A 24372-nucleotide genomic window follows, 5' to 3' on the forward strand; every position below is an offset into this window, starting at 1 on the left:
CATACTCTGAGGTACCTGCTGTGGAGAGATATCTGAAGGACTAGTATGTGGCAATTCATAAATGTTTAAAAGAAATCATCATGGCATCTTTTTGTTGGTGAAGTATGTGTTAGTATTGTAAAACAATACTTTGAACTCTCCCTGCTCTGTTTGACGCTATTAGAATTAGACCACACTCTTGCTTGGGCGGCGTCTTCTCGTTTTCACTTTCCACAAATGAAGAGCTTTAGAAGGCGGATCTGCACAAGCAACGTTTTATTTCTTCAGGGTGAAGAGAAATGGATTTTTTTCCTCTTTGTGTCTGGTGCGTCGTTGTTGCATTGGGCTGAGCTTCATTGGGGGCATGTTTAGTTTCACTTCCTTCCTCTATTCTGTTTCCTGATTTTCTGTGCTGTCGCTGGTCTGTGTGGGATGTGTTCACCTTTTGTAAGGGTTGCGACAATGTTCCAGAATCTTGTGTTTTTGATCACGAAGGTAGCCTCCCGAACACAGGGAGTGAAAAACAACTTGTATTTTATTTGTGATTTATACTTAAACAAGCTGTTTCATAAAACTTTAAAAAATCTGGTAAAAGCAAAATGTGGGAGTTACTGTGGCTGTCTAAGCCTTATAATTGAATAAATACAGCCTTGTAAAACCATGATGAAAGGACTCCGTGTTTGTTCTTAGAGGACCAGCTGCGAATTTGATAGTGTATCTTGGCCTAACTTGAAAATAAGTTATCATATCATTCACCCATACATTCAATATTTTATCCATTAAGTTAGAATCAATTTTACCACAGTATAAAGCAAATAATTCCCTGAATGGAAAAGCTCATGGAAGGTACTTCATGCCATGTTTTTTCCTCACAAGCAGGCTGAGGTCTCTTTATTGTTGTTGTAGTAATGACTCCCTTTCTCAGTTACTTCAAGCAAACTGAGACCAATAAAACATGAAGAAAAATGGTTGCCGAAAAAGAAGCAACTTGTCCCAATTGCGAAATCAAACACTCTGGAGCCCCTGATGCTTTAATTACGCAGCCCACACAAGCACACTTGCGCCAAGCCCCTTCAGGGTTTTTTGGGGGTTTCTTTTTTGCATCCTTGGATATATGAGTCCGTAGGGACTCAGACTGTCTCTTTGTAGGCCGGTCCCATCACTGCCTTTGTCTTCCCATCTTCAAGGTCCCACGGGTAAGGCCGCACAGTGGTCACGTGTTGTCACTGCCCAGTGACAAAATAACTGCCAGGAGCCCTCATGAATTATGCGCAAAATAGGGAAATTTACTCCACCCTCAATTACGTAAATGTAAGTTAGAGAAAAGGGAAGAGTGACACTGATTTTCAACTGAACAAAGTCAGCACTATGAATTATAGAGAATTAAATGCGCGGATAAATTGTACCCTCGGATACTAGAATTAATCAAAGTACAAATGAACCCAAGATAAACTGCATGAAATCATGATGCATATATCCAAGCACTTGGACTATTTGTCATTTCCAGCCATGTCTCCACACTCATTTTGCTCTACATGTAGCACCACTAGTGGCTCCCAGTGTGAGTAAGCCATTCAACCATGAATAAAACAAACTATGCCTATAAATAACCCAATCATAGTCTGGTCAGGCACTGTGTATAAATTACAGTCCTATTACTACATATGTCACGACTGACACAAAACGCTAAAACTCAATCACTCTGCTTTCTACTTTGGTAATGGTTACTATTAGCAGCAACCTTAAGTACTTGCAGTAAATGTTTCTCCTCTTACATCTATAATCAAGTTTTGCATGGGTAAAAAGATCCTTCGGTACTTGTTTCCATTGCCATTTAGGCACTTATGCTTATTTAAATTGTGCAATTGACCTGCTGCAGCTGACAAGCGGATACCCTATTCGATTGTGAAAAAAAAACAGTAACTGTGTATTATATTGACCCGGCCACTGGGGCATTGTGTTTGGAGAGCTTTTTTCCAGGAAACAAGCGTCATACAACTCCACTTCCATGCGGCACTACATCAATACAAATGATATTTTCTTTTTCTAATGTTTGTTACTGTGTCCAACTAAAGTACTTCTAACGGGCTTAGTAGATGAGTTTTGCCCTGACTGCGTGGTCACTAAACCCAACACTCAATAATCATCTGGCCCACTGTCATGTTATTGAGGGAAATGGTATCTGACAAATAGGAACCTTGTGGCCACAACTTTTTATCATTCCATGTAATGTGGACAATGGAACTGATTTAGTACAATGATGTGCTGTTGTTGTTGTTGATGTGTATATGGTGCAAATAAGCATTGCATTCAAGGTTAATCGAAAAATGGGATAAAAAGGACAAAAATTCAAAACGTGGCATGCAATTCCCGCCTCTGGTCCAGCTGGGATAGGCTCCAGCACCTCCTGCAACCCTAGTAAGGATAAAGTGGTTGAGAAAATTAGGAAATTAGATGACAAAATTAAACCTATTCCCAATGGGACTCATCTGTTGGGTATATTTATCAACCATTCACTGATTTGTATCGTTCAGAGAATATTTTCTCGGTTTATTAGGTTGAATTAATATGGAATTAATCTTGGATCATTCTCTAAGCAACAGTTTGCGTTGCATAGGGTTAAAATGTTAACGATCAGTGACATGTTTTCTTATTTTAGGACTGAAAAAGATCATGAAGAACACTGCCAAATTAGAGATAAAGCTGGGATATACTTGAAAATCCCGAAATCGGTAATAATTCAATCCCAAATTATTTTATTCTGCTATCGCAGGGGTCAGAAACATTTTTGATTGCGAGATCCATGAACAATTCATACTTTCAAATATTATTCCTTGACAGCCACACTAAGAATTTAAAAGAAAAACTGTCAATTTAAAAAAAAAAAGGATTTCACCACTTTATGTCGAAAAAGTCTCCTATTGATACGTTGGGGGATCAACTCTCACTGACAGTTACCATATGTTTAGCTCACAGGTTAGCAGAGAGCCATATGCACCCATCAACAGAGCTTCATATGGCTCCCGAGCCACAGGTTCCTTACCTCTGTGCTATTTGATGCACATATTGGTCACACTTTGTGGGAGTTTATTTGCTAACAGGTAATTGTGAGCTTCAAAGTAGCTTCATTGGTAAAGAAGTCTGCAGTTAGCGTATGACAGCGTCAAAGTAGCAAGCAGGCTATATCTCGCTTATCTTACCTGTGACATTTGAGGTCGCAGGTTGATCTCCTTGAGGTTAATCGATTGAGCCCTGAGATTGTTGAGAACGTGGCAAAGAAGCACCCCATCTCGGAGGGTTTGGGCTAAGTCGAATACCTGCGCAGTCTCCCATGTAACCCGATGGTTTGCTGGAAGCACCTTGCAGTTGATTAACCACAGCGCGCACTGTCTCCAATATTCCATCATTACTACTCTCAATTGTGCCAACAGAAGGACGAATTGGGGTACTTGACAAGTGGACGAGCCCGAGCAGTGAGCCTTAAAGCTTGTCCATGTTCCCGAAACGATGAAAATGGAGCAGGACCACCACAGTCGCAGAGAGATGGGCTGTATTCGGGTAAGGATGACAGCACAGTGTGATCGTATGACTAGATGTAGTTGTGCACCCTTCTCTCTCTCTCTCTCTCTCTTTCTCTCTCTCTCCCTCCCTTGTTCTCTCTTCCCTCCCCCTCATCCTCTTCCGTTTGACACCGCATTACATTGCAGAAGACATTGAAACAAACTCAGACTTCTGTATTACCCGTTTAACTTACCTTAAGTCCTTTCCTTTAAACATACACATATTTTCCCGAATAAACTACACATATATTCTCTTTAAACCTGGTTTATGCATTGCAAATGACTTGTACTCGAAGACATTCATTTTCTGAACCGCTTATTCTCACAAGATAAGGGTCGCAGGGGGTGCTGGAGCCTATCCCAACTACGGGCACCAGGCGGGGGACACCTTGAATTTGTGGCCAACCAATCGCAGGGCACAGGGAGATAAACAACCATAATGCTCACACTCATACCTAGGGGCAATTTGGAATGTCCAACCAGCCTATTGTGCATAATTTGGAGCGTGAGAGGAAACTGGAGTACCGGTAGAGAACCCACGCAAGCCAGGGTGAGCACTTACCACTCATTCGCTGGGCCTAGTGCAGGGGTGACCATGTCTGGTCCTCGAGAGCCCTTATCCAGTCTATTTTCCATGTCTCCCTCCACCAACACAACTGAATCAAATAATCGTGATTGAAATGAAACTTCTGGACAGCTTGCTCATGAGTTGATCATTTGATTCGGGTGTGGTAGAGTAGAGAGATATGGAAAACAGACTGGATAGGGGCTCTCGAGGACCGGACTTGGCCACCCTTGGCCTAGTGGAAGATGTGAAACACAAAAACTTCTTGTTCATGTAGATTTTGTTTAAGTACATGTGAGTCATACTGAATATTCTCTGCACCCAACCCCTGTGCAGTGTCTAATATTCTATGCCCCAAAAAGACATGCACTCATTCTTAAAATGATAGTTTTCCTAAAACAAAATGATGCTGATCAACAAGTAGTGTAGAAAATGAGCACCCCCTAAGATTATATGATCATTATATACATATGAGAATATAAAATGAGTACCCAGAGAAAACCCATTGCAGGCACGGGGAGACCATGCAAACTGGAACTCGGAACCCACCAGGGATTGATCCCTCGATCTCAGAACTGACAGGCGAGGCGTGTTAACCAATAGGTTACCGTGCCCCACTAATACCATAATATCTTACATAATTCAACAAAGATAATTAACTCAACATTGCTACTGTTGATTCTTATGAATGACCTCATTGTTACACGGAAAAATAGATTAACACACATACCCAGATTCTATACATATAAAGATACATTTTTAAATAGTTTCTTAGACCTAGAATTGCTAGTGACAAGTGGAATTGTTCTGGTTTGGTAGCCATTATGGCCTAATTATGGCAAAATATTCTGATCTGTATATGTGTAGATCCTGAATGGCTGCTTTATAGTTCTTTTCTGATTAAGTACACCATCCCACTAATTGTCACAGCCCCCATATGCATTATGTCTTACAATGAAACCCTTTTAGGCCTTCTTCGCTATCTACTACCAGTGTCAATTAACAATCTGACGACACTATTGTTTCCACTGTGAGCGAACACATTGGTTCCAGTTATGGCATAGTACAATGACAAAAAGGTCATTCAGGATTTGTCCACTAATAAGATCGTTAGTATGCCTATAAATGGTGAATAAACCTATACAGTGAGATGTCATAGGTTGCAGAGTTTATTTTTATATTTGTATTTTTTATTGATAACATATACCTAGAAATTGAGAAATCCAACGTTTACAATGCCCCTTTATTGGGGGGGGGGGGGGGGGTAGAGATAGGGATGGATATTAGAAGGGAATAAAATGTATTTTTTAGGTGTACAAATAACAAACTGCAGGCTAAACTCATGTTGCACTGTTACTTTTAAAAAATATAATGGTAATAATAAATTCTCTGCTTGTTATTTAAAAAAGCAGCAAACAAACAGTCCAAGTGAGATTGTATTGATCCTTCTTTAAAGTCATACAAAGGACAAGAGCATCTTAACATAAATCAGGGCAAGATGGGCTTGAATCTAGAAAGGAATGGGAAAAAAAGTCTAAATTATTACACGAGAACAGTCTCATCGTGATGTTCTTTTTTTCTTACTTTTTCTAAAAATGCATTACATAACAATGCAAACCAATACATATACCCTCGGTATAGTGTAGGCTGTGCAGAAAGGTTTGGGTAATCACATTAACTGAGCTATAAGTGGTTGCTTGCAGCATTCCAGAAAAAAATGGAGGCAAGAGAAGAAAACCACAACTGTGTTATTTGAACCATACAAAAAGAAGAAAGAAACATGAGCCAAAGTGAACCACGAAGAACGTGTGCCGCACAAAATGCTTTCATAAACAGCAGCTGAGCACAGAGGCTTGTGGAAACAATGCATGTGCAGATTAGCCTACAGATTATATTGCTGTAAACATCATCTCTGCTATATTTTACTACAATGTCAATTCATAAGTGTTGCTTTTATATTTCAGCAAAAGTTTTGGCGGAAATTAGTAATCTAACTGATTAAATCTATGCATGATTGAGACAAGTACTGGTTAATTTTCAGTCATCTGGCACTATCTTTCATAGGATGCCGTCAGTGGCATAGCACAGATGACAGGAGAGGATATAGGCGGCCGGATGCTGATGTAGTGCTTAGCACCGTTCTCCTGTTACAGTTTCCTCTACCGCACTGGAAGAGGAGCCATACAGTAGAAGAATTATCAGCATTCAGTTTATTAATGCAGGACAAAGAGGTGAAAGGTAACATGTGATCCCAAGTGCAATTTAACCTTGATATTTGAATTTATTTTTATTTGTATTTAGGCTGTGTTGAAGTTGTTACAGAACAAAATTAACATCAGGCAAAAAAGCATGACATAGTGCTGTATGTATTTTGAATTTTTGTTTAAAAGAAACAGATATGTTTTTACAGTATGTGTTCTTGTTTTTTGTTGAATGACTCATGGATACTTGTACTATTAAAATTTCTTTTTACTGTATTTCTTACTATGTAATTTTTAAATCCATAAATACTCAGTTATGTAGATAGACAGGAGAGAAATGCAACCACTAGAACTTCTATAAAATATTTTTTCTGTATTACACAGCTGTGTAATTTTTATATTGGAGGAATATAATATAATAATATAATATAATATAAAAGGAAGCTTTATAATTAATATATATCTTTAGTGATAAAGCCGAAACTAAAATTAGTCAAACTAAAAATGTACTGTCATGCGTCCATATGCTTGCCTTCATCATCCATCGCGGTGATGATAAAGTTCATCGAATTTGTCTTAATGTGCTTTCTTTACAGGTTTGGGCATCATTAGCACCCTCCCACAGTCCAGCCAGATGCTCTTTACTCCTAAATATATGCTACCCCCACACACATGATTACATCTCCTGGTTGTCATTGATAGATGTCCAGTCTGTTATTTTTGTTTTACTCAATCTGGAGGAGGATCTTATTTTTTTGTATTCCCAGCATTGAAGACCAAAGTCATGTCTTTGTTTTGTTTCCTGTTAGTTATTAAGTTAAGCGTATGTAAAAAAAAATAATGTCACCTTTAGACAATATATGCAATTTTTTTTACAAAGGTAACTTGTTTCAACAATCTATTCTCAGCAAGCATTGCAAGGTAGAATTAATAGACAATAACTGATCGTTTTCGGTAAACATGACATTATTTGGTTTTGCGTTCATTGTTGTTAACTGGAATTGATTGGTTGAGTCTATTTTGTTCACTTAGAGGGCCATAAGAGAAATTGATGGAATCCCCAAGAGACATCCAGGATAAATGAAGCCTGGCCAGGCTTTGTAAGGGCCTCATCTGACTGGAATTACCAATGGGGATCAGCTGGGAAAGCATCGAGATGGAAGCAATGGAGTGGAAGGTGTACACAGAGAGTGAGCATGGCACATCCGATTGGCTTCTAGTCGCCCTCTGCACAGTGTAGAAGTCACTTCAGTATACCACTATTTGTTACAATCTATCTGAAGGTTTAAAAGTTGATGATGCATTTGACCAACATCCTCTGTTTTGTCATTGGACCCTTCCTTATCAGGGGCCCCAGTGTTACCCTTCCCCCAAATTTAGGAGGGGACGATCTGGTAATGTTTCAAAACATTTCAAGTGGACTCCAACAAGGTCACATAGAAAGGCTAAGGTAAGAATAAACATGAATCCAATTAGCTTTTATATGACGCATATCATTATGCATCCACTTTTACATTAAGTATTAGTCTTAAATATACTGTAATACTTAGAATGTATTATTTATGAGAGAATTGTCAACAGGAATTATAGATGAATCCTGTTTATTAATTATTAATCTTGTTTATTTTATTTAGATAAATCCTACATTTTGTTATATATCATTGTTCTTTACAGATTATAATATGTATTGAAGCTGGACACTTCAAATTGAATATTTCTTTCATGCATACATTATGTACTGTAGGATAGTGATATCCATATTAATAGTCATTCACATTCTAAATATATGTTGAATGAAATGTTTTATTTTTACAATTGTTTTTCTGTGAGCAGATGGCCTTAACTGTGCAAGACAGAGCCATTGGGGCCATTATCGGGGCTGCAGTAGCAGATGCAGCAGGTAAGATAAAATGCCTGATAGTATTAATGTTAAAAAATAATTATGGCAAATATAAATTCACCATAAACCAAAGTTACATATGCATTTTTGAAGCAAAAAAAGTTCAACAGTAGGATTAAATTAAAGGAATGACTAATCATAAAGATTAATTTTATGGAATTTAAGCCCTAGCAAGGGCATAAGCATAATAATAATGAGTTTTGAGGTGAGTTTCAAAACGTTGAATAATTAATAATTTTCAGAGTTTAAAACAGCTCTGCCCTTTATGAAAGACATATTTACTGTGCAGAACTTTCAATTGAGTCAGTTGTTTTCTAAAAGATGGAAACTGTAGGAAATAGTTCAAGTAAACATCCATTTTTTTTATTTGATAGACATTGGATTTATGATGATTTAGTTTTTGTTTATTTTACCATGTAACCTCAAAAGTACATACAACATCTTGAGGTGTCTGCTTAAAAAACAACAACACGCTGTTCTGACAAACTGACTAAAAGATTAGCAGTCTGAACATCTTAAATGAGTCACAAATGACCTTTGACAGTTTCACTATGTTTTTTTTTCCCTCTAAGTTTTGTGTCTGTGTTTGTCTGTGTTCTCCATTGCAGCCCAGCCCATGCACTGGATATACAATCCAGACAAACTCAAAGAAGTTCTTGCTGACCTGGAACCCACACCAGAGTTTCGCGCAGACTCTGCAAATCCTTTCTACCGCAGGAAGACAGGCGAGCAGACATGCTATGGCGACCAAGCTTACGTCCTGTTGGAATCACTGAGTCAGTGTGGAGGTACACAACTGAGTCAGGCAAGCCAGTTTGTCATAGGCTATATTATCAAAACAGTTTTTATAAAGACATGTGTCACCACCATTGTGCATTATGGCGTGTGAAAGTAGGAGATAGGGGTTATTAAAGCCATTTGGGTGGGCAAAGACTTTATAGTGCTTGCAGAATTTTTGGTAAATATTGTACTCTAATTTATTCCAGGTGCTAAATGTTATAAATATTTCATAATGGAGCCAATTTTAGTACAAACTCAAATTTATGACCAAAAGTCTTGTGGTTGTACAATTTGGACATCTGACTAAGAACTTTTTGGAACGGGATGCCTAGTGCCTTAATGCTGAGCAGAGTTTTGAGGTTCATGTTACAAGCATTGGATGTGCGTTTACTTTCTGGCATTTTCATGGCTACTCCCTTTCACACATCCCAAAATGACACATTTTAGGTCAATGGAATTATATTATATGTCCAACAATTTACTGGTGACTGGCCTTTCTCATTTAACAGTTAGGTTCAGCATGACCTCATCCATGACCCTATTCAGGGCCGGCAATAATATTGTTGGATATATCTGTAAAGTAATTATATAACATGTTCAAGATGAAACTGCCATACTGTAGTCAACAATGCATGCCATTAGAGCATTTCAGGAAGCTACAAATAAGTTTTGTTTTTCTCCTATTTCGAGGTGTTAATGTGAAAGATTTGACTCAACGCATCTACCAGTTCTTTGGACCCGGAACAGTGTACGACTTGCCTCTTAATGACCCCTACCGCAAGAAAGACGGTAGAGTACTGTACACGTTTGCAGCAGTATGTGTGTGTATCCATCTAATATTAAATTGTTTTTATTACCACAATGTCCTTGCCAGCACACAACAAACACAGAGTTGCACTTACTGCATATCAAATAAACCGCAATTGCTACATATAAATATTCAGAAATCAGATTTCCTTGTTCCTTGTGTGTTACTTTTTATTCTGAAGTAATCACAGCTCGATAATTGGATTGGGTTGGATAACTTTATAATAAAGCACACCAAGACAATCACTCTACTTCAAGTTAGACAGGATCCAAGGGTAGTGAGTGACATATTTTGGGGAGGACTAAATATTTGATACACTATTTATCATGATATTTACACAAACAGCATCCTTTGAAGAACTGAATTAGTGCGAATATGAACAAATGCTTACTTTTAGCAGGTCCCAAAGCTGTCCTTCCAATTGATGGACCTTGGAGGAATGGAAGCCTGAAAGCTTTCTTCAGAAATGTGGATGCTGGCAAGGAAGAAACTGGTGAAGAAAACTACTAATTTTACTCATAATAGTTAATAGGTTGTGAAATGTTTGTGTCTGTTTTTGTTTCAGGCTGTGACAAGGACTGTCAAATGGACGGTGTGACTAAATTGGCTCCAATTGTGGCCCTTTATGCTGGCCAACCTGAAATGCTGGAAAAAGTGGAGAAAGTTATAAGGGTGACCCAGAATGATGATATGTGTGTGGCTGTGACATTGGCTGCAGCTAGGTAAGGAAAGGAATCTAACAAGTTATTCTTAACATTATCATATATCTAAACATTTGGTTTCTCCATGGAGGGAAAGTTGTTATCCAAAACCATTTTTGCCTGTTTTGTGAATGTGGTCAGATTTTTGGAACATTTTATGCTGAATGGTCCAAGTTCTGAAGCTCTGGAAGTAGTTTTGACTCAGTTGAAAGACCCAAAGAGACTGAACCCTCAAGAGCTTGATAACGCAGTTGTTGGTAAGAATTTTTGTCCTTAAAACACCCAAAAGGGCACTCCCACAACCGGCTGGAATGTGCCATATTTAGAGTGATTTCCTCTCCATGTCCAGCCCCATGCTGATTTTTTATGTACAACTTTTGGGATTTGTTATTTTTTTGCTATGCAAGATGGCAGTTTTCATAAATAACTGTCAAAACATGATCAGATACAGTGAAGGGAGTAAAATAAAAATCTAAAATATCCATTAATAATTCTAAGCTATGTGTCAGTGGTAATTTTCTGCAAATCCTATTGCATATTTCTATTATTTGTTTGGTTATACCCAATCAGAAAATAAAATTAATAGTAAACCATGGCATTTAATATATTTATACATTAATCCTAATTGAATCTAATCTCGCCATTGAAGGACAAATCCGCCAAGTGAAGAACAACCTAGGCAAGACATCCCAGGAGCTTATACCCACTTCATACACAAACACTTGAGGTAAGTTAAACATCATCTTATGATATAGGAAACCTCTAACTGCCCCCCCCCCCCCATGATCCAGTCTTTCATCTCCGCACTAATGATCTCCTTTCAACTCGCTTTTTATTTTCCCCTTCCTACTGTGTTAACCGTTTCAATGTTTACAAGGCTAAAGGTGCAGACATTAAAAGCTCACGTAAAAACTTGTGAACCAGGAGGGTAGTCATGATGAGCGACTAAAATGTTGGTTTTATTCAGCTTTGCCTGGTGCATTCCAAGGAGCGCTACATGGAGTTCTGACATTGAGCCAGTTGGATGAAGCTGTCAGGGACACCATGCGTTGCGGGGGATGCACCGCCAGCCGAGCCTCTTTCATTGGAGCATGCTTCGGGGCACAGGTACAGCAGTGGGGGCAAAAAAGCTCTACAGATGGAGGAGGTTGTTGCATTTCCTTCCAGTCTGTTTAAAATACAATACTTAATGAGTTCATTTCTTCAAGCAAAATAGGTTTAACATCACAGCTGCCATAAATAAACAGCACTGATAATTACCGAATTCATATCCACATTTCTATAATAGTTGATGCACTGGTCTAAAGTGTTTTTAATCCCAAGATACAATGTATACTTTCTGACAAAAAAACAACTAATAATATAGTGGTAGTGCAAAAGATACCAGATTATTTTTCTTGATAAGCAAAACACGATTTTAGTTGTCCAAACTGTGGAGTTTGCTTGTTCTCCCCGGGCTTGCGTGGGTTTTCTCCGGGTATTCCGTTTTCCTCCCACATCCTGATATCATGCAAGCTAGGCTGGTTCAACACTCTAAATTGCCTCTAGGTATGAGTATGAGCGTGAATGGTTGTCCCCCCCGCCTCGTGCCCGAAAGTCAGGTGAGATAGGCTCCAGCACTCCTCGCGACCCTTGTGAGGATAAGCAGTTCAGAAAATGAATGAATATTCATAAAATCAACAAGCTGTTTAAAGATGTGTCTCTTTTTTTAGTGCTGCCAGGATTATCCTCCAAATCTATTGTGCAAACAACTAACTGCCATCCCCCAACCCCCTCCATAAAATAACAACAGCAAAAACATCCTAAATCCAAATACAAAGGTTTTTCTCCATATCACACCCTAAACATCAATAAATGATTAGTGTGTCAATTATTGACCTTTTCAACTTCCTAGTAACACTCATCCCGGAAAAAACCCACCCCCTCACATACACACGGAAGCCCTTACTTAATTCAGTATTAAAACTAAAAACCTGTTGTAGAATCTTAAAGGCTTTTCAGTCTGGACCCTCTTATCTAATAGGCAATACCTTTCTAACAGTTACCTCTCCTTTGTGAATATGGAGACGTGTGTTACATCAATTGCCATGCTTTTACGATCTGAAACAGAGTTTAAAATGGCAAGGTACAAATTCTCCATTGAGGAAATACTGTCAAAAAGACAAATACATCAGCTTTTAAAGGGAAAGGCATAAGTGCTCTCTCTCTCTCTCTTTCTGGGACAGCAGCCAAATTGTGAGAGCTGTGTTTGAATCTCACATTTAGAATCAATTACTTGATAGGGGACATAACAGTTTGCAATGTGATGCAGTAAATTGAAACATTCTGTTCTGGGCTACATACGTCTGGACATATAGTCAATCCATTGGTATGGTCTGTAAGAGTAAACGCTGATCTGGCTTGCATTTCAGCTGTGGGAGTGTGTAGGCGGGATAGGGAGAGCTGCGTCAGCTACAATGACTTCATAGCAGCATGACACTGTGCATCCTGCCAATACATTCTGCAAAGGAAAGGACACACAGTCAACAAAGGACAATAATAGGCAAAACCTAGAATTTTTTGTTCTCACTTCTTTGGCACTTGGTTGTTCCTCGCAAAAATATAACAATTTTGATTCCTTTCTAATAGTATCATATTTTTATATGGAGCACAGTCTTATTATCCATTATACTGGTTGACTTTTAACATGTTGACTGGCATTCATCACTGTATAAATCACGGAAATAAAGCTTTAAACGGAACATACAATGATTCAAGTCACTCGTAAACTCCCCAAAAGTTGTGCAGTTTTTAAATACAAACTTTACAAACAAGCTTAGTAAAAGTCATATAAAATAAAAATAATTACCCTTTCAAAATGCCTGACACATAAGTGTGTTTTTAGAGCAATTTTGGCAGTGAAGTATTATAGGAATGAATGTTTTTCTCTGAATCTGAAATATTCTTAACTTAGTAGGTTTTTATCTTTAAAAAATAAGCATTTTGCATCTTGATTTTTCCATCAGTAAACATATATACATTCATTTTTCTTACTGATTATCCGCATACGGGTCAAGTGGGTGCTGTAGCCTATTATAGCCAAGTGTGGGCATCAAGTGGGGGTCAGAAACGGTAATTGAACCCTCGATCTCAGACCTGTGATGCGAATATCCTAACCATTTTCTCACCATACCGCCCATCAGAATCCATTATTTGAAAAATTGAATGAAGTAATTATGGTTAGCATTTAATTAATTGGTATAACTCAGTGAGGTGATTTTATAATGGTAAAATCAATTATACTTTGGTGTAGGCACTGAGTTTGATTCCCACTCAGTAACAGTGTGGGTGTGAGATTGAATTGTTGCCTGTCTCTTTGAGCAATGTTTAATTATCTTTTTCAGACTGGTCTCCAAGGAATCCCAGAGACTTGGAGGAAGAGGACGCTCAGATATGCTCCCATGCTCGAGCTAGCTGAAAGTATGTTCCAAAATACTGCATAAATTGGTGGTTACTCTCAAGGATTTCTTTGTGTTATCCACTAATATAAGATATTTGCAGATGGCACCTTTCAGTCCTATTCATGAAAACTGCCCTTAAATTGCAGATGTGCTTTGAATGACAATTTATGACAGTCTTGTTTTAAATGTCTTAGACAGAATGAGACTTGAATCAGTATGTTGTGTCAAAGTTGCATTATGCAAGAATCAGGCAGTCTTTGCCAAGTGCTTCACATGAGTAAGAACATAAGAGTCATGTTAAAAAGCATGAGTTGTTAATAAAATACAATGTTACTCACATTTGCAAGAGGGATTAATTGAAGTTCCTCCCTACCAGATGAATAGATGAGAGTTCTTGAGGTCTGGAAACATGATGTTTTTTTTTCTTTTCTTTTTTTGCTGATGTGAAGACTTTATTTGGTTTTCTTCTTCCCACTCTATGGAACGAGCTCCGTTCTTGAGAAGTGAAGAAGCAGATTTACTACTGGAACAGCTCAAGACAGAAAATAATGCTTCCCTCCAAGGGGCTCTTGGTTTCAAAAAAATGCTGACTTCTATATAATTTAATTTTTAGCACTTGCCTTAACATAGCTAAATTTGAGATATCCAATTTATTTTTCATTATATATATATATATATATATATATATATATATATATATATATATATATATATATATATATATATATATATATATATATATATATATATATATATATATATATATATATATATATATATATATATATATATATATATATATATATATATATATATATATATATATATATATAGTATACTTTGGGTGTATTTTTTTCTGTAAATTCCATGCCAGTACAATGGGAATAATAATTTTAAAAACATATAGAATGGTCACCTCTGTGTGACCCCAAGACATAAGAAAACCTGATGATGAAAACTCTTCTACACCATTGTTAAGTTGAGGTGGGTAAATGGGTCACGGCTAAGCATGCCTTACTTAACTAACAGAAGGGAAGCCATTCCATTTCCATTTCTCCCTTTGCCTGACTTCCTCCCACACAGCAGGTAACTGTGCATGTCTGGCATAATTATATCCAGACCTGAAGAGTTGTTTTTCCCTATCTGTCAAAGTCCACTTTCATGAAGGACATTTTTAAAAGAAATTTAAAAGAGACGGTTGACAAATATATCATGAAATTGAAATATCGCCCTCGTTCCTGCGTCAATTTCCTTGTAATTCACAGACAACTCCACCCTTTCCATGAAATCTGTCATCGACAATATACTGAGAAACATCTTGAGGGCGGGTTAGTTATTGGACCATTTCTAACAATTTTTAATGTTCTGTATAGTTTGGAATGGAGCCTTGACAAAAAATAATAATAATAAAATATACGTCAACTGACATAGGAGAAACAAGCCTCCTCCCACTATTCCCAAGTGACTCCAATACATGGAGTTCATGTCAGTCATTAAAATACTGTGTTTGTGATTGCTGACAATATTTTTGTAGGAGGAAAAAAGGAAAAGATGGTCAAGCTGAAATCCTTTGGCCATGTACTGTCATTGATGTATGAGCCACCCGATGGCCTTTAGGATGACATACCTGCCTCACAGTGTGGACTTGTCATGTTTTCTTGTAATTGCTTGGGTTTCTTCTTTCCATAGTAGGTATGTAAGGTAAAACTATTAATTCATTCATTCTGTCATTAGTTTTCCATTGCACCTAACATTACGATGGTCATAGAGTTGAAGGAAATGCCTATCACATCAGTGTATAGCTAAAATATACCTGTATATGAATATGGTGAGTATATGTACATATTTTATTTATAAACAGGTATGGATGGTATGGTATAATTTTATTAATTTTCTGGATAGACCATGTGGAAAATATACCTGCATATCACAGGTATTATTTATGTATGTACGATACAGAGGGAAAAAACCCAGCTCTTTTCCAGTATGTCTCCTATCAATTTGAGATTTTCCTTGGAATAATGTTGTCATACCTAATTAGAAAATACTGTGTTATTAAACTTCTAACATAAATCATTTCCCAACAATTTCAGATCATTTCTATCAGCTCAAATTGGTAAATTAAAATTTATTGGTATACTCATAAATTGTGAAAATTGTACTAATTAAGATTCTAGTTGAATGAAAATGTGATTTATAAACAGTAACTAATTGAAAAAACTATGATTGTGAAGTCGCCTCAAGGCCGCATGCGCAGTATCAGCCCAACTACTTTGGCTGGAGAGGGAACTCTCTTGTTGTTGTTTCATCTTTGCTACATTCAACAGCTGGGTGGAACTCCCGACTAAGAAATTGGTTCTGTGACGTTTTCAAAGAGATGGAAGTAGGACTACCTTGAAAAGAACATAACAAAGTATTATTAAGATCCAGTTATTCCAATTGTCATGGATTTTAATGTTAAGCGGTTAGCTGCAGACGCGGGTACCTTCCTCAGCCGTGCTGTACAAGTAAGTTTAAAATGTTTTGCTGGTGGAATTATTGCTATTTAGCTGCTAGCTTATACTCTTTGATATGCTGAGAAAGCTTCGCAACTTCGGCGTTTACAGTGTTTTATTCAAAAAATAATACACGATCAATTCTATAATTGTCTCACGCCAGCAATGTATGTCATCTTAATATGTAACTTCATGTTTTTGGTCGGGATTATTAATAGTAGGTTCACATAAGCATCATAACAGGCCGCTAAAAGTTAATGCTTTGATTAGCTTGACGCATAACGTTTACATTTGTTTTGATGACAAATGAGATAGACGTTCAAGTCAAGAAAAAGTGATGTACGTGTTTTTTGTCATTTTTTTAAATGTGTTTCGTTCTGTTAAAAGTTCACAGAGGAGAAGTTTGGTCAGGCTGAAAAGACAGAGTTGGATGCCCATTTGGAGAATCTTTTGGTAAGAGCTGAGGCTACAAAACAATGGACAGAAAAGATTATGAAGCAGACTGAAGTCTTATTACAGCCCAATCCAAGTAAGACTTTGCTGATTATTCCTAATTAAACACAATAATGGCAATTTTTGTGTGTGTTTTGTGCATTGACAATGAATTTAACATGTGGTATTGAACATTTGCAAGCTGCAAGATGATTATGGCATCTGCAAATTCAGCATTTCATCCTCCTTACAAGAGGGAAAAAACATCTCACCACTCCACATTAAAGGATAATAAAATAAATTAACAAGCCAATTGGTGGTAGCCTGCAGCTATTTTGTGATCACTTATTGAATTTTTCTTTCTGTACCGAGCTGCATAACTTTTGTCTCATGACCTTGTAATTGAATTTCCCGTGTAATTCCAGATGTCCGACTGGAAGAATTTGTGTATGAGAAACTGGAAAAAAAGGTCCCAACGCGAATGAACAACTATGAACTATTGGGCCAATCCATGATTGATTCAGGAACTGAATTTGGTCCTGGGACTGCATATGGTGAGTATATGTACTATACTTGTACTCATTGTAAATATTTTGTTTATTCTCCAAAGACAATGGTTGGCCTGTGTTACAGTCCTAGTTTCTAGATTGTACTAACTCCTGTCCAGGAAATAATGGTAGTGATGTTTTGTTTGTGCTGCTCACTATTGTAGGAAATGCTTTGATAAAATGTGGCGAGACCCAGAAGCAGATTGGTGGGGCAGAGCGAGAGTTAATTCAAAGTTCTGCCATCAATTTCCTGACCCCTTTCAGGAACTTTCTGGAAGGGGACTTCAAAACAATCCTGGTGAGCTGGCAATAACAGTGACTTGTTTTTTGTTTTTTCTTTCTCAACCTATTTGTCTTATCCCAGTTCCAGTTTATTTAAATTTTTATTTTTTATAACAACTATTTTCAAAAATTACCCTCATTTGTCAGCCATAATTATTTTTAATGATTGCAATGTTGAATAATTTGCCTATATTTTTTTAAATATTTATTTCAGTTATTGATTTATTTTTTGTCATTTTGTCTACTGTTTGAAATATTGACCATAAGACGTATTGTAGAATAATATATATATTTTTCTTATTTAAAAAAAAGAATTGAGATCGGACAATATAAGGATATAAGGAGGAAAAATATAATATTTTTTTCGGCCTGATTGCCCCACCCTATTTTGCACTAAATACATGTGCCATTTTATTATCATCAATTTTTACTTGAAAATGTGCATCTTTTTTCAACTGCCATTCAAACAATGGTCACTGCCATGTGGAAAACATGAATATCAGGAAAAATGACATTTAAAGGCATAGATTTTGTTGACATTTTTTAGTTTCCTTATCTGATTCCGTCACATTTTTGCAAAGGTAAAAAGCAGCCTCATCCTAGCTGCTGGTCAACTGTGAATTGGGTTACAATTTTTAGAGAAAACAATCTTGTAGTGGTAATGTTTTCTGTATTATAATAAGTGATAGTTAGCCACCCAAATATAAACATTTATAAATGTAAGGTGAAGCCTCTAAGACTTCAATATTTAAGCAATATAAGAAATTAACTGTAAAATTACCATAAATAAATGGTATCTGCTGAGATCTCACAAGACATTTCTTGTGATTCTAGTCATCATAATAATTTGACATTAAGTTATTTTTCTTGTGCATTTAATTCCTTAGTTTCTTTTTAAAAAAAAAAAAAAAAAAAACATTTTCACAATGTTGACATTGCCTAGACTATCATGAGTCCTCCATGTTTGTAACTGGAAAAAATAAATTTAACTGCAGAATTGTTTACAATGTGTTTGGTAATATATGCATTTACTGCATGTTTATGTTCATCATTTGTATCTAGAAAGAACGCAAGCTGCTGCAGGTCAAGCGGTTGGATCTTGATGCAGCCAAAACAAGACTCAAGAAGGCCCGCATGGCTGATGCTAGAGCTGCTGTAAGTATTTTTAGTCCATCTCTCTTTTGCACCTTAATTTGAAACAATATTTACCTGTCAAAAATGTTTCTGCAAGGTGTGGTGTAACATCCTCTGTAAGGAAACATTTTACCCATGTCTGAAGTTTTTTTTTTTTAATGAAACTTCCCTTTTCTGGCCACGAAAACCAACTTTTTCATAACTTTTAACATAATTAAAATTATTCACAGATAATACTGACCAACTTTGGTTAATAAGAAGCAAATTGATTAAAATACAGACAAATTATGAGCAAAAAATATATATTTTTAATTTGTATTTTTTTCAATCTTCTTTTAGCTGTATGCATGTAAATTCCTTCTACCATAAATACTATCACAGGGAGTAACAGAGGAACAAGGCCAGAAGACTGATGGGAGCAATTACATATTCACAGCATATTGTCATATGGTGTTAGTATCATAAAGACTGGAGACTTCTAATTAAGAAAATGAAAGTACATTATTGATTTGTTTCACAAACATTTTATCTCCATCTCAGAATGTTCCTACACTAATTATTATAATCAGATTAGATAATATTATTCATCCCCTATTTGGAAAAATGCACTGTCACAGTAGCAAGAGGATGAGAATACAGACACAGGAGAAGACATTTTAGACATAAATAAATACCTATATATATTATATTATATATTATAGTGGAATTCTTTAAGTTCCAGATGCACTGTTAAAATTCACAACTCTATTTATTTAGGGCAACCATGAGTTGGCTTCCCTAACCACATACCAATAGCACCCCACCTCCCTCTTTGACAGTGCAAATTAGTTCTAGTGTTAATATTGCCTGTGAATTACATGGAATGCAAAAAAAACAACAACAAAAACAGCGTACAGAAATAAAACCTTACCTTAATTTTCCTAATAGGGCTAAATGTGTGAGCAAATTACATCCCGTAACCTGAGAAATCTATGCTTCTTAGAATTTAATTAAGCCAAGAAGATCCTAATGCCTGAAATTGCATTCAAAACAACTGAAATTCACATTAGTATTAAATAGTGAGGACAACTTGTGGCCTCATTATGTGCAGTATGTACTCAGAAAGTACATAAGTAACAAAGAATTAAAACTCCCTCGCTATAATTTCCTTAGAGAGAAAAAATGCTTCAGCAGCAATGATTTAGATGTGGGTTTATTATTTTGTTCATGTCATTACGCCTAGGTGTTTTGTTCATGATAGTGACATTTTGTCACTCGCATGCGCACAATGCAATGTCTGTATCTTACCACAGCTGTAGCTCTAACTTCTGTCACTGTTTTTAAATCGCAAAGCAGCAGATGTGAGCAGAGGAAGTGACAGAGGTGAGTGGAATGTTGCAGCCATGTTTGACTTTGTGGAGAGAAAAAAAATGACACTTTCACACACAGTGCATCTCCTCCCCAAGTTAGTCATATCTCCAGGCACACTTGGACTTGTGTCCTTCACACAGATAAGAAGCTCAATCTATAATTACAGTCTTTTCCTCCTGATATCACGCCACTTGCACTTTAAAAAGTAGTTTGCAGGATCGTGAAATGTGGTTCACATGTCACTATTTGTAGTTCCCCCTGTTTTGTCTGTGTAGTTATTTTAATCTAAAGTTGTAAAACTCGCGGCCGGTTGGTAAGCGCGTCTGCCTCACAGTTCTGGGGTCGAGGGTTCGATCCCAGGTCTGTCCTCTCTCTGTGAGCCGTAGTCAGCTTGGATAGGCTCCAGCACCCTCTGCGACCACGGTTCAGAAAACCAATGAATGAAGGTGTAAAATTGAAGGCCTGTTGCAAGTTTGGTTTTACCACAAAAACAATTTTATGGGTTTGAAAAAGCAAATAATGTGTGAATATTTAAAAAAAATGTAAAATGCCTTTACTTTTATTAACATTAATTTAGATCTGTATATGTAATATGATGTAATTAAATATGTAAGAGTTTCATAATCAAAGAGGGATACTATAAAATGGTCCATGCCAATGAGTTACACCCTTTTGTTCACAACTTGGATGTTTCATTTCAATATTTTGTGAGAGATGCATGCTTTAAATATTCAATTTGGTTATCATATTTTCAGAGTTATAATATTACATTAGGTTTTTAGTTCCATTCACTGAGTTTTCCATTAAAGGGACGATACATGTGTATCTTATCTTGCGTGTCTATGGTTGAGTTGATCTAGAACCATTTTTATTTTTCTCCTTCAGGCAGAACAAGAGTTGAGGATGACTCAGAGTGAATTTGACCGTCAGGCTGAGATCACGCGACTCCTGCTAGAAGGCGTCAGCAGCACCCATGTGTGTAACCCAACTTGCCACCTCAATCTCAGTCACGTAATGCTTCTTAAATTAAAAAAAACAAAGAAATCCGTACATAACTGCAAATGTATAAGCCATAAAGTTTTTTTTTTTTTTTTAAATGAAGTAATGCTTTCTAAAGTGAAAATGTGTTTCCTATAGTGTAAGTGCCTTTCAGCAAATTGACTTGATTACTGTTAATGTCTTCTTTTTACACTTAAAAGGTTCTTGAAATTGTAGCATCGTATTAGTTGAGGTGGAGACGCCATCAAGTGTGTCTTGACCTTAATGAGTCCAGCCAATCTTTTTAATCTAAATGCTTTTCTGATTATGTTGGATTAGGCACACCATTTACGTTGTTTGAATGACTTTGTGGAGGCTCAGACTACATACCATGCACAATGTTACCAGTATATGGTGGATCTACAAAAGCAGTTGGGCAGGTAAAATAATGCTTTTATGGTACCATCCATCATTGAATGTGCTTTATTATTATTATTATTATTTTCTTTAGCAACTCCTGTTTTTCCTTTTAGTTTTCCTTCATCATTCACCAACAACAACCTGTCATCAGCATCGGAAGGAGCAAGCATCTCAGTGCCCACAATACCAGTATCAGCGTCCCTGTCCAACTCTGCCGGCCGGGGTGGTTTCAGTGAATTGCGTTGCTCCAGTGGCAGCCGCAAAGCGAGGGTGCTTTATGATTACGATGCGGCGAGCAGTAGTGAACTTTCCCTTCTTGCTGATGAGGTGAGAGACTTTTATTGTGTTCCACAAACACGTGTTACCTTAACTTTCACTACAAGCCCTTTCACATTGAGTTTTGCAAGCTGAGTAGTCGATGAGTTATTTATTATTTTCCCCTTTGGTGCAAGGGAAATTCAATTTACAAGTGATGTGAAAGGCCACCACAGAGAAAAATCAAAAGGTCGATCCGGTAAGGTACTTGTAGACTTGGTCCTAGTCCATTTTTGTCTAGTTTAGTGTGGTGTGCAGCTGTTTCAATCGCCCTCTTAAATGGGTACCTTTTATTTGCCGAGGCTTTTCGCAGTAGTGTCCCTTTGACAAAAAATGTAGTAACGCAAGAAACACTTTTTGCAGGTGATTGCAGTCAGCAGTGTTGCAGGAATGGATTCTGATTGGCTGATGGGAGAGCGAGGCAACCAGAAGGGTAAAGTGCCAATCACCTACCTGGAGCTTCTTAACTGAAACATGAAAATTGCTCACTCAATTGTAGCCCTATGTTGCCAGATCAGGATTCTTCCATTTAGTTTCCTTCACTTCCATTCAGTTTTAAGCAAGGCTCCATTTTAATTGGGAATCCTGAACTTGCTCAAGATGAAATTATAGCATTTCAGTCACGGGAGGAGAAATGGATGCATTATTTTTAGGTGTATCTGCATAACATTTCAGTACATACTGCCTTTTTTGTTGTTAAGAAATCGAAAATATGTGCTCCAACATCTCCCAATGTTTTCCATACATTTTGTTTACATTATATTTAGTAAATTATCTTGAGAAAATCTATACAAGAATCTCAGATGGTGGCCTCCCCCTCACCGCTAGCACTGAGTACATAGTAGGTATAATTTATTTTTCAAAAGCACTTAAGGTCGACGTAAAGGGTGTCACAATTTCAATTCTTACTCTATAAATCATTATTATATCAAGCAGTAATAGATAATCTCAATGTGAATATTCTGTATATGAACTAGTGGAGAGAGCTGTAAGTTGTTACATGTGTATAGACATTACATTAAAATGCCATACATGAAATTAGAAGCCAATTAAAAATACTTTTATTTAAAAGAAAATATCAAAAGTACTTCATAAAAAACCAACAATTTGTGTTCATTTTTCTCTTCCAATATCAACAATATTGTCAATTCATTCTCTTTTTGATTTGTACATTACTTATTATTTATTGTTAATTGAAAAACTGAAACTTGGAAATTGTCAACCCAAAGTTGTTATGAGATTGAGTTGTTACTTTGTGTGTTATTTGCAAAAGATTACTTTACTGATACCATGCTTTCATAGTGATGTGACATGATGATTAGAATGGTAAACACCGGCATATCCTCAAACCTGAATTCATTCTCAACAGAAAAATAAAATTGTTGCCTTTACTGTGTGCAAGCTTTAAACATAACCCAAGCCCCATTTCATTTTTATTAATCTTTGTAATGTGAATACATTCAAAAGAAGAATAAACAAGAATTGCTGTTTATTGAACTACATTCTTGTTTGAAATCCCCCAATATGATGTTGGCAAAATGAGCCAGCAGATGGCAGAACAGTACTTTGTTTTTGTGAGTGCACAGCAGTAGTTAGTTCTGCAAAATATGACATCCCAAAAATAGTTCTCATGAGTGATATCCCTTGTATTATTTTTTTTCTTTTATTATTACTTTTTTTTTTTTTTTTTACTATTTCAGCTCACCAGAAATGTAAATAATATTGGTAGAAGTAGCTGATCCAAGCATAAAATAACATGCAAAGCACACAGAATCCACTAATCAAGTGCTGCCATTTAAGTATTTATTGGTAACAATGTAAATGATTGAAAACACTGTACATATTTAATCGGCAAGTTGCGTCATTACATGCCAAAATTTCATCTGCGGCTCAAAATATAAATAAAAATTAGGTTCCAAATGTTTTTTTCCTAATATTTTATAGGCTACATTTCTCATATAACAAGCTTTAATTTTCATCTCTTGGATTTAAAAGAATATTCTTGCATTATCTGAAGTTTGTGTTCACAGGGAAATGCAGATGACAAGATGTACTGTATCCTCTCGAGTTTCAGACCCCTAATGTGTGCCCACTGCTAGCCCTGCAGCTTAAGTGCCATATCTGTGAGTCCAAAAATAACACACTCACGCACACACATGTACAAAGGCCCAGAAAATCATACAAAACACTGACCTACTTTCAAAGACCTGTTCAATGAATTGAAGGCAGATTTACTAAAGAGGCCAAAGAAAGTACCCGGGACTCTTTTTTGCAGATTATGCTAGTGCTTTTGTGGCAATGTGAGCCAATAGGATGATTCGATTTGTTAATGTATTAGTCCCAATGCAGTTAAGGTATTAAAGTCAGGCCAACCAATAACTCTTTCAAAACTAGGTTTTTGATTTATAACCTGGAGTATTTAAGACTATCCACTCTTGTTCATGAACCTAAAACACATTTCCTGGGTTTCAACATCTTGATTAC

The 24372-nt window shown here is 36.7% G+C and overlaps 3 protein-coding genes and 1 long non-coding RNA gene across 5 annotated transcripts in view; 3 read left to right on the top strand and 1 right to left on the bottom strand.

Moving 5' to 3' along the window:
- The window catches only part of vav3a (vav 3 guanine nucleotide exchange factor a), a 56872-nt gene extending 53323 nt beyond the window's left edge, over positions 1–3549 (bottom strand). For both annotated transcript variants that reach the window (XM_077736117.1, XM_077736115.1), the window contains exon 1: positions 3180–3549. In XM_077736117.1, coding sequence (XP_077592243.1) covers positions 3180–3386 — 207 coding nt within the window. In that variant the 5' untranslated portion in view covers positions 3387–3549. The remainder of the gene's footprint in view (positions 1–3179) is intronic.
- Positions 2963–7043, top strand: LOC144209673 (uncharacterized). The gene is made up of 4 exons (XR_013329199.1): positions 2963–3080; positions 3411–3537; positions 6169–6342; positions 6902–7043. It is a non-coding gene; the product is annotated as an uncharacterized LOC144209673 (long non-coding RNA).
- A 601-nt stretch (positions 7044–7644) lies between these two features.
- LOC144209618 (crystallin J1A-like) lies at positions 7645–14273 on the top strand. The gene is made up of 10 exons (XM_077736041.1): positions 7645–7755; positions 8139–8205; positions 8814–8993; positions 9676–9774; positions 10194–10286; positions 10359–10515; positions 10636–10751; positions 11144–11221; positions 11462–11601; positions 13878–14273. Exons 2-10 carry the CDS (start codon positions 8139–8141, stop codon positions 13974–13976), a joined length of 1029 nt encoding a protein of 342 aa, XP_077592167.1. The 5' UTR covers positions 7645–7755; the 3' UTR covers positions 13977–14273.
- Positions 14274–16230: 1957 nt separating this feature from the next.
- On the top strand, positions 16231–23385 carry sh3glb1a (SH3-domain GRB2-like endophilin B1a). Its single transcript, XM_077736324.1, has 9 exons — positions 16231–16441; positions 16817–16958; positions 17287–17415; positions 17574–17707; positions 18754–18846; positions 21061–21150; positions 21493–21593; positions 21687–21900; positions 22252–23385. Exons 1-9 carry the CDS (start codon positions 16379–16381, stop codon positions 22357–22359), a joined length of 1074 nt encoding a protein of 357 aa, XP_077592450.1. The 5' UTR covers positions 16231–16378; the 3' UTR covers positions 22360–23385.
- Positions 23386–24372: the final 987 nt, after the last annotated feature.

The sequence above is a fragment of the Stigmatopora nigra genome, chromosome 16, assembly GCF_051989575.1.
Source record: "Stigmatopora nigra isolate UIUO_SnigA chromosome 16, RoL_Snig_1.1, whole genome shotgun sequence".
NCBI lineage: Eukaryota > Metazoa > Chordata > Actinopteri > Syngnathiformes > Syngnathidae > Stigmatopora > Stigmatopora nigra.

Excerpts from the sequence above, each read along its gene's own strand:
- sh3glb1a (XM_077736324.1), top strand. The coding sequence starts at position 16,379 with ATGGATTTTAATGTTAAGCGGTTAGCTGCAGACGCGGGTACCTTCCTC. Across the intron at positions 17,708-18,753 it reads GGGACTTCAAAACAATCCTG|AAAGAACGCAAGCTGCTGCA; the intron begins GTGAGCTGGCAA and ends ATTTGTATCTAG. Across the intron at positions 21,594-21,686 it reads CTACAAAAGCAGTTGGGCAG|TTTTCCTTCATCATTCACCA; the intron begins GTAAAATAATGC and ends TTTTCCTTTTAG.